Genomic DNA, 10,244 nt, shown 5'->3' on the forward strand with positions numbered 1-10,244 from the left:
GGAGATAAAGGAATAGTTCGAAGAAGGCATCATGATGTCATCTCGAAACATTTAATAAATATTATGAAGATGTGCATAAAAAATTAATAAAACACCAAAAGTATCTTCAAAACATTATTTATCAATCCCAAATAATATCACAACCAAATACAATAGAGTTACAATAATAAATTATAATACAAAAAAAAAATAATACACCTTATATAGCTTCACACTCAAATAAATCTCATGAAAAAGGGTAATAGCATTTATTTTGAATACACGTTTGCAGATTTATTTTAAAAATAAAAAGAATACCATTAGAAATTGAAAATAAATATCAAATTTTGTTACCAATATATTTAAACATCTTATTTGTCCAAAAATGTATAAAAATTCAATTAAGTTAGCCCGTTGAGGGAGTCCTACAAAGGGACTGTTCAGCGAGGTTCTGGTCCCTGAACAGTTAAAGTAAATTATTTTATGGAAGATCTTTTGGAAGATTATTTCATAAGAAGAGCAACAGAACATTCATAACTATAAAAGCTACAAAAATACATCTACATTAGACTTTCATATAGGAATTTTTATTCAAACTTTATAAAAACCAATTGTTTTAATTGTTAGTTATTTTAAAATAAAAATATATTTAGATGAAATAAATGGATTTAATACTACAGTTAGTTAACGATCCAAATAGATACAGCTAATTTGCATATGCAATAAATATGAATCTTTTTTTAAATATAAAAATTAATACAATAAAAAATATGCTATATATTAATACAATTTCAATTCACATAATAATTAAATTATGAATTTGGAATGATTTACACTATATAGTGATATATAAAAACTTATAATCAGTCTCAATTACAAATTTATTATTGATTTTGTAATTTTTTAAATGAAAATGAATTAATATTTAGCATTGTCTAGCTTAGTTTTTTATGTGTAAGTATGTATGTATTTTTTTAAAGATATAAATGCACAATGCACATTTACTGTATATGAAAATCAGCTGTGTAAATATTAATTGTAGAAGCTTCTAGTTCTAATAATATAATTTGTATGTTTATTTTTTTAAACATTCCCACATCTTTTCAAAAATAATACTATGTACACACCCAGAACGATAAATATAAAAATAAAATATACTATAATAACAAAAAATAACATTTAAAAACCCTGCGTAAATTTATCACACATTTTCAACATAACGCGAAACAATCTCAATTTTATCCATAATGCATATGAAAATAAAACAATCACATCAAATACACATAAACTAGAATTTCAAAATTGGAATTATACAGATGCATTTGAAAACATGTATAGAGAAACAACCAGGTAAAGTTTTTGCTAGACTAAAATTGTTAATTTTCATATAAATCTTTCAAATATACTATATAATCACACATACATTAATACTATATTAATAATAATTGCATGCTGCATTTGCATTTTAACAATTAATGATTTATTTTTGGTTTTTAGATGCTTATAGCAATTATATTTGATTTTTTTTATAATCAGTAGATAAAAAGTTAAAAACAAATTCTGAAATATTAATTTATCATAAGACATCAAGTTAAATTCACTATGAAATGTTTGTTGCACAATTTTGAAACAGCCTTTTTTTACACTTCAAAGTGAGCCATCTGCACACTGTGTATACTTTCATTTAGTAATTATTATTTTTCTTTCTTTACACAATATAACTATAAAAATATGTGTTTGATATTGTATTACATCACTCAAAAAACAAAAAGTCTATAAGTTCAAGCATACTATTAGTCTATGACTGGAGCTATCATGAAGTCAAGTTGAAAATCTTCCATATTGGGCATCACCAAGACTTTTTCGAATTCTCGACACAATTTCTTCTCTATCCAGCTCGTAATGTGGGCAAAATTAATAACGCGCGATCCCACTTCAGGCTTTGCTTTCAATAATATTTGAGGGTTTTCACGAAAACTGAAAATAAATAAATAAAGTAATTACTAAATACATGTTGCTTATATTGTAGTAATTCAAGAAATATAGAATGAAAGCAAACAAACCCTATCCAAACGCGATCTGAAGGCGGTGGTGGGATATTTATCGTGAGACAACCAACTAAACCATATAATTCCACACTTAGTTTTAAATCAGTATTAGACACTTCTTCTAAGGCACGCTTTACATATTTATACTCTGTAACCTGATAACAATATTAAAATAAACATTTAATTATACATAATATTTAAAAGCTGAAGCCAAATTTTAATAAGAAAATAGACACATACATGTTGAAAATATTTACTAGCAGCAATTTTGTCGACAATTCTTAATATCTTCTTTGCAGAACTACCGGTGCTTGCAGGTGGTACAGGTGAATCTGCCTCTCTAGTGAAATGAATTAAAACTATGATTGTTTGTTATGTTTTAATACAAGTATAATAATTTAAAAAGCCTACGTTGCCGATTTCGTTGGAGGCAATTGAGTTAAAGGTGTCTCATCTTCAGAGCTACTTTCAGCTGTATCGTCTAAATCCGAGTCATATACGGCCAGCAAATTGTCTTTGTCGTCAATTTTTGCACATTCTTTGAGAAGAATTGATTCTTCACTTTGGATGTCTTCTGGCAAAATACACAAACACACTTATAAAATATTTTGTTAATATTTAATTTATTAATATTAAAAAATATTTTTACTTTTCTCCTTGAGATACATTAAATTGAGCTGGGTAGTCAACGTCATGGTGACACGTCCATCATAAGTTACATGAAGATCAACCCACACTCCACGAGCGTCCAACTGTGGAGCAGATACGCTGCGAATTTGAGGTGTCTCTGGTCCGAATTCCATGGCCGTAATTAGAAGTGGACTCATAAATGGCGGAAGCTAAATTGTAAATAAACGTTCATATTCCTTGTCGAATGTAATTAAAATATAATACTTATTGAGAAGGTGAACCTTTAGACTTTTGAGTTTCTTTTGGATTCTCTCTTGCACCATAGTAACCCAAGCATCATTTTTGAAAGTGTCAAATATTATTCTACCAATAATTGCATTTAACCACATAACATCATATTGAGTTTTTTGATCAGCAGTTATATCAGGAGTTTTTTTGTTCTAAAATTCAGTGAAATATATATGTATGTATTAGCAGGTCCTTACTATTAATTCATTAAAAATAATATATGAAATTCAAACCTCAATTATATCTTTCATATATCTCCAAAAACTTTCTTCCCGCTTAGGGAAAAATGTGTTGATTAATGGTGACTCTTTTACATTATCTCCAGAAGTCCACAGTACAGATTGTGACTCGGTGGAAAAAGCAGACTAAAACAATAAAATATGGGTTTATGCTTTTTTTGTACTTACATATGCTTTGTTTATAGCAAAAATAAAATAAAAATATTATTATACACTACCTTCTTTGGAGTTTTTATATTTCCAAGTTTTACTTTTGACTCTGCATTATCTTTTTGTAAAACTTGCTTGATTTCTTCATGAAGATTATCAAATGGTTCCAGATTTTTTGTTACATCCAATTGATCTTCTTCTTGTTGAGTCGTTCCATTGTCATTCGAATCAACATCTTGAACTACAGTAGCATCATCAATTGCCGTTTTTAATCGACGAAACCTATTATTTTATATTGATACTATTAAATATACATACGGGCATTAAAAACTAATTGAATAAATATTTTATAAAACAAAAAAGTTCTTCCAACCATTCATCTTTTTCTCTGCCAGTTCGTCCAAACAAATACAGAATAACTTGTTCCTCTTCATTGTCATTATTATCATCTTTTGACCATTCGTCACTCAAAATATTTTTTTCGTATTCGGACTGAATATCCTGAAAAATAATAATAATAATGTAAAGCGTTATCCACATATTTTTATTTAATTTAATAGTCATTTGATACTAACAATTTCATTTTCATCTTCTAAATATTGAGAAACTTCTTTGAAATCATCTAGTAAACCCGCGTCACTTAAATTACTATGTAATGAATTTGAGCTGCCGGGTCTTTCCTAAATTGATAGAAAGCCATTATTGTTGTGAATAATTGGAAAAAGGGTTATAATTAAATTCAGTCAAGAAGAAATACCTTTATTATGGGAGGATCTGAACATTCACTAGTAATTTTTAAAGAATTTTCTGGAGAAGCAGGTGGAGTATCCGAATTTTTCGGGCGAAGTTGCTCCTTTATAGCTAGAAAAAATACAAAATAATGATCAAGCTTAGTCGGTCAAATAAGTTACCAACAAATATATAAAATACCTTTAATTAGGAATGGCTTGGAAGGTGATTTAGTTTGGGAAGACTTTTTATTTTCTTCTGTTAAAGTTTCTGAACTGTCAGTAGGTAATCTGTAATAATATAACATGAATTTTTTCTAAATAATCATTATATAATACTAATAAAAATTAAACTTATCAAATGATACTTACGATTTACTCAATTTTTCGTCTATTGATATTGTGCGTTTTCTAGGCGATCCTTTAAATTTAGAATCTTGCTCATTTCGAATATCTTTAGGCTCAGATAATGAAAGTTCCAATTTTGATAATTTCTCAGACGAATCGTTTTTAGAGAACAATGGAAGTTGTGGCACTTCTACTGAATGTCCGTTATCATCAATGGAATGAGATTTTGCATTATATACTGTTAATTTAGATGCATCCTTCAATATTAAACATATGGGATATTTTTTACTCCAGTGTCTGAAATAAACATAGCATATACATAGTATTAAAAAAAGATGAAAGTAGATTTAAATAATATTTGGAGTGGTAAAGATAAATTAAAAGAAACTTAATGTTTTCTACCTTTTTCTAACGATTCCAACTGGCAGAAGTTTGATTTTTGCACCTTCTAAATTGTATATTCTATGTTGATAAAAAGGTACCTTGTGGGGCTTCTCATCCCAAAGAGCTCGTTTAGGTATTTTATTGTGAGTAAAAGAAAGCCTTAATACGCATCCTACAAAAACAATATGAAATTCATATATTAATTCAGAAAATTTAAATTAAAAAAAAAATGGATTCGCAATAGTTACCTTCTAATTTCATCGAAGCAGTTTGAGTCATTGATATGTGGTATGTGAGTGGATCATATTTATCTAATATATAAACATTGATCCAACCCTATAAAAATTTTGAGATATTAATATACAACAAAATAATAAGATGTGATGAATAATAAATATTGTATAGAAACCTGATATTTTTTAAGTGGTTCAAACTCTACAATATGGGAGACTCGAGATACTGAAATATTTTGGTAGTCTGGATAAACTAGAGTTTTTTTTGGAGAACCATTGTTTCCCAAAACATTCCAAAACTTTAAATAAAGTTCATGAATGAAATGTGAAAACCAAATGCCGATTAAAAACCCATTTAACAATATGAAAGACGGAAATATGACAAAGCTTGAGAGAGCTACTGCAGAAAGAAATATTAATTTAGTAGTAAAAACGTATTTCTTGGGTGTTTCGCATTTAATCGGAGGTAATATAACGGCTGGTCGGATCTGAACGGTTTGATCATGAAAACTATCGTCAACTTCAGGAGAAGGCGGATTTTCTTTTGGCATTACAAGTTCAGCATCTTCTAATGCGTCCACTCCAGATTCAATTTCAATCTGCTCATCATTTTCATCATCAGAATTATTATATTGAATATAATTTAAGTTTGCAAAATCTGACTCTGTAAAAGTAATATACATACATAAATTCCGAAAAAAGTACACAAAAAAAGATTATGTTATATATCAAAGGATTGTATTTACTTTCATTAACTCGTTTTCTTTCAGCAGTTTCTGTTAAATTTTGATTAGTATCACTAGAACTAGTAATATCCATATCCATGTCAGTCATTGTGCTGCTATGAGAAATGATAGGAGGGGAAAGCTCTGATAAATTCTGTGTGCTACTTGTCAATGATGATACCTGTTAGAAATAACGCAACTAGCTAAGTACAATAATAATAATAATACCTAATAGTTCAAGGATAATACAATATCAAGATAGTAAAGAATTATTCATACATAATATTATATTAATTGCAAAGCATGCATTTGTTTATTCAAATGAGGTTTAATATAAAACATTGTTGAAAATACGAACTATTAATCAGAATACAAATGAAGCAAAGAAATCAAATGACCTGATTTTCAGTGCTCGCACAACTATTTTGTTCTAGTTCTTGATGCAAAGAGTTTTCTTCAGAATCAGTTACACTCGCATTATCAATAGTTTGTCCTAGTTTATCTTTAGTATCTGTAGCTAGAAGAAAAGCAACAAAATATAAAGCTGATAGAAAACATCATCAAATATAATAGCAAAATAATAAATGAAACGCATTATTTTTACATTTATAATGAGGGAGTTTCAACAGTAAAGGCTACAATAAATAACGTATTATATGAATAATTTATTTGCATGCAATTTGAATGCTATCTGAGATATTGAAATTAAAATAAATCCAAAAAAAGATGACTAAATTCATATTTGTAAAGTTTTATCGCATATAATACATTTTGTGATTGTTGTATATATTCATAAATGGTTTTACCTAGGCTATATATGTATGTAATTACGAAAGAGGCTATGTAACTAAGGTATGAAATAAAAATTGAAAAGAAATTAATAAAAAAAACCAATAATGCACACATTTTGTTAAGCTCATTAGTAAAAAGCGCAACTTTCTATTTGATTTTGAGATATCAAATAATTTAACATGAAGCTAGAAAATTAGTTATTTGTATATGTTACCGTCAAAGTGTATTACCAGTTTTAATATAGGTTGTGGCTATTTGCAGGTACTATATCTGCAGATTATTGGCTATTTGCAGGTACTATATCTGCGAATTATTGGCTATTTGCAGGTACTATATCTACGACAGGCACACAGCCTTCTGCGCATGCGCGTGAACTGTCACTGTCAGCGTGTTTACTGTTAAAATTTTGTTTTAAACCCTTAAAATTTAGTTCGAACTCGTAATGTGACGTAGAGTAAAAAATATAATCCAAATTAGTTAATATTATCAATTGTTAGAAAATTATTATCATATACAACGTATAATACCTACATACAAGTACAAGCCGCGAACTAGCTAAATGATATAAATTTATTATTATAACGTGCGAAATTTATTTGGCTCATGTATGTATAATGAACGATTGATTAAACAAGTCTAGCATACATTAAATGTAAGAAATTATAATCGGATTATAAATTCACGCGCATGCGCAGAAGGCTTTGCGCCTGTCGCAGATATAGTACCTGTAAATAGCCAATAATTCGCAGATATAGTACCTGCATATAGCCACAACCTTTAATATATTTTATCTAGCGTTTTAGATAATTCATATTCGAATACAACTTAACTAGAAGATATGTTTCTACAGGCGAATATACAGTTTTACCAATGCTTATTAGTTATTATGTATATGTACATATATAAGTTTTGACACATCAGATTTATTTTCATAGAATGCTTTAGGATTCAACAATGTGTTAATATTACTTCAAATTAAGATAATTCTAAGAATGTGTTCAAAACAAAAAAATGCGACTTTCCGATTAAAATTACTAGTCAAGTGACGTTTTCAAAAGTAGTATAAATAAATAGATCAAAATCAGGTCGCATTGAAAGCCTAGATTCCGTGTATCATATTCAAAAAGTGGATGAAAGAAACGGAATACATATTGACTGATTCAGACTAGTCATATTGTTAATCCATCGATAGATGAAGTGTATTTTAATTAGCCAAAATATTATATATAACAACTGGTAAATACACTCTGACTGTAACATGTAAATACATATCAAACAATAAAAAAGCGGCGCATTTTAATGTATAAGGTTAAGCAATTAACGAGAAAAAAATTACAGCATCAGAAAACAAATCATGCCAATTCATAAAAAAAACCTGGCGGTAAACGTAGATATAATCTTACATATAAGAGTAGTACGGCATATGATCAGCAATAAAACTTTTCCGGAAGTCCACACTTAACGTTTTATATTATTCTCTAATATATATTAAAATAATTAATTGTAGAAATTATAGCCCCACTAGAGAATCTGGTTTAATAACATTTTATCACGATCGGTTTCAAAATAAACGGAGTGTGATAGTAAAATAATACATTTTTATATTAACATAACTCTCATGTGTATACCTTCACTGTTCCTAGACGATTTAATGTCTTCAACTGCTTGCGCTATCTTATATTTAAATTCGTTAAACAATTTCCATTTATCACTGTTAATATTTACATCTTTGTGTTCCTTAATCGATTCAACTTCACTATTTGTATCGACACTATCAGACCGTTTACTAAATTTTGTAAAATATTCCTTTATCGGTGATCCACTATTTTCATTACAAATGTCCAGACTTTTTCTCTCAATATTGTCTTTTGAAGTTTCTGAGACGGTCTTCAAATCATCTTCGGCAATCTTGTCTGCTTTGAACGATTTAAAATACTTGTCTATGATTGATGCGGCTTTGTCTACTTTCTTAATTTTGGGCGAGTCTTCGGCCGACGTAGACGCGTCGCTTATATTTGTCGACGTTGACACATTTTCAACTTCCTCTTGGCCAGCATTATATTTCATTGAAAAAGACATAGTACATAAATTCCCTGTAAAAGATATTTCATACATAAATATATCATGCGATAAAGAATACTACATAACACCATATTGAATGACTATCTTTAGATAAGAAATTAATAGGCCAATTCAGCCTTTATCTCCCATCTATTTGATTTGTGCAAGTAATTAAACAAAATGATGTAAATATGAGATGACTCAAATCATTTATGGGTAAACATCTTTGTCTCGAATATATCAGAAATTATAGCGTAACATGCGGGTTGATATGAGACTCGACGTATATTCATTGTATTTCGGATATGTAAATATTTTTCATCAATATTAACGTTAAATAAAACTGAGATTGTTATTATCAAAGAGCGATCAATAGAATGTATTAATGCATTAGCTGGCAGCACACTGAATTTAAATATTGAGAAATTTGAACACAAGGAATAAAAGGATGTGGAAAGATATGTTAATGTTATTATTAGAATTTACGCACCAAAAATAATCGCATATATAATATATGTATTAGAATTGCGACATAGTGTTTGCTATTTCGTCAACATGCAGTACTATAATGTCAGCAATGGATTACAATACTGACGATTGGAAACTTACTTGGTCGCGGGGGTGAGGGGGGCGACAATGGGGCACGGGGGCGGGGGGTAGAGGGCAAGGGGCAGGGGGCCCGCTAGCCCCGGCCCGGGTGACACTAGCCGTAATCACCGCAAACACGGCTATAGCCAACTGCTGCTGACCTTGACTGTCACTGAGCAACTTGACATTTGTACATTGTAAAACTATATTTAACTGCGTATAAAATATATTAAAATGTTATACAATGTTTAAATCGACTAAAGGTCTGTTCATACCTAGTCGGCACGAACCGACTTCAGCAGGTATCCGGCCGTACGAGAAGTATTCTTTGGTACATTTTGTATGGGTATGTTCATTTTAACCACCACGTGTACGCCACGCCAGGCTTACAGCAGTACCCGACATTTCCTGTTCATATCTTACAGCAACATCCGTCAACGTATCGTATCCGTCTTTTTGGTCATCGTGGAGATATACACGCGAATTACGTGCCATGAGTCTGCCACTTTGCTGTTTTGGACCGATTATCGATAGTGAGAGTTGATAGTTGTTCAATCTTTCGACATGGTTTTGTGATTACTGGTCACAAAGGACTCGTCACCAAGTCACTAAAATCTCTATAACGGAACATCTAGCAGCCGAAAACTCCATCATACTAACCAGAGCTTGAATGCCAAATATTGTGTATTCGCGATTTTCATGGCAAATATTTTTGCTGACTTGTATTCTGACGCGTAGCTAAGAATGCACGTGTATGCATTCATATTGTAAGAACTCGACAATACGAGGTAAGCAATATTGCGCCGTATCGTCATGGCCTGTAATGTATAAGTAAGCCAATTTGGCCTAGCATTCGGCCAAAGTGCTGTAAACGTGGCGTGTAGGTAGATATGAATAGAAATGAAATAAAATGACATATCTGAAACGGAGTCGTGCAGTGCTGAAAACGTGTAGTGCTGTTATGTGTGAACAGACCTTAATTATGTAGAAGAAATACTCGAAACTTCTATTTTTACAATCTTGCAATGCACGTCAACTCGATTTTGTCTCA

The 10,244-nt window shown here is 30.1% G+C and overlaps 1 protein-coding gene across 2 annotated transcripts; it reads right to left on the bottom strand.

Annotated features, from left to right (window-relative positions):
• Positions 1–102: 102 nt before the first annotated feature.
• On the bottom strand, positions 103–9,507 carry LOC143916615 (testis-expressed protein 2). Of its 2 annotated transcripts, XM_077437798.1 has the most exons (20): positions 9,215–9,507; positions 8,173–8,637; positions 6,151–6,269; positions 5,774–5,933; positions 5,204–5,691; positions 5,043–5,130; positions 4,813–4,966; positions 4,435–4,707; positions 4,265–4,353; positions 4,092–4,195; positions 3,910–4,014; positions 3,708–3,835; positions 3,403–3,616; positions 3,179–3,310; positions 2,939–3,097; positions 2,677–2,866; positions 2,439–2,601; positions 2,268–2,367; positions 2,043–2,182; positions 107–1,956 (listed from the first exon to the last, which is right to left on the bottom strand). In XM_077437798.1, the coding sequence occupies exons 2-20, from the start codon at positions 8,621–8,623 to the stop codon at positions 1,773–1,775; spliced, it is 3,441 nt and encodes a 1,146-aa protein (XP_077293924.1). In that variant the 5' UTR covers positions 8,624–8,637; positions 9,215–9,507; the 3' UTR covers positions 107–1,772. The 2 variants fall into 2 exon arrangements, with proteins under 2 accessions (XP_077293925.1, XP_077293924.1); XM_077437799.1 differs by lacking the exon at positions 8,173–8,637 and having other exon boundaries at positions 103–1,956; positions 9,215–9,364.
• Between the last annotated feature and the right edge of the window lie 737 nt (positions 9,508–10,244).

The sequence above is a fragment of the Arctopsyche grandis genome, chromosome 9 (genome assembly GCF_051622035.1).
Source record: "Arctopsyche grandis isolate Sample6627 chromosome 9, ASM5162203v2, whole genome shotgun sequence".
NCBI lineage: Eukaryota > Metazoa > Arthropoda > Insecta > Trichoptera > Hydropsychidae > Arctopsyche > Arctopsyche grandis.

Bases quoted from the DNA above. Each gene is read 5' to 3' on its own strand.
- LOC143916615 (XM_077437798.1), bottom strand. From the start codon at position 8,623: ATGTCTTTTTCAATGAAATATAATGCTGGCCAAGAGGAAGTTGAAAAT. The intron at 4,015-4,091 runs GTATTTCTTCTT...CTATCAATTTAG, and splicing joins CAGATCCTCCCATAATAAAG to GAAAGACCCGGCAGCTCAAA. The intron at 2,602-2,676 runs GTAAAAATATTT...GTATTTTGCCAG, and splicing joins AATGTATCTCAAGGAGAAAA to AAGACATCCAAAGTGAAGAA.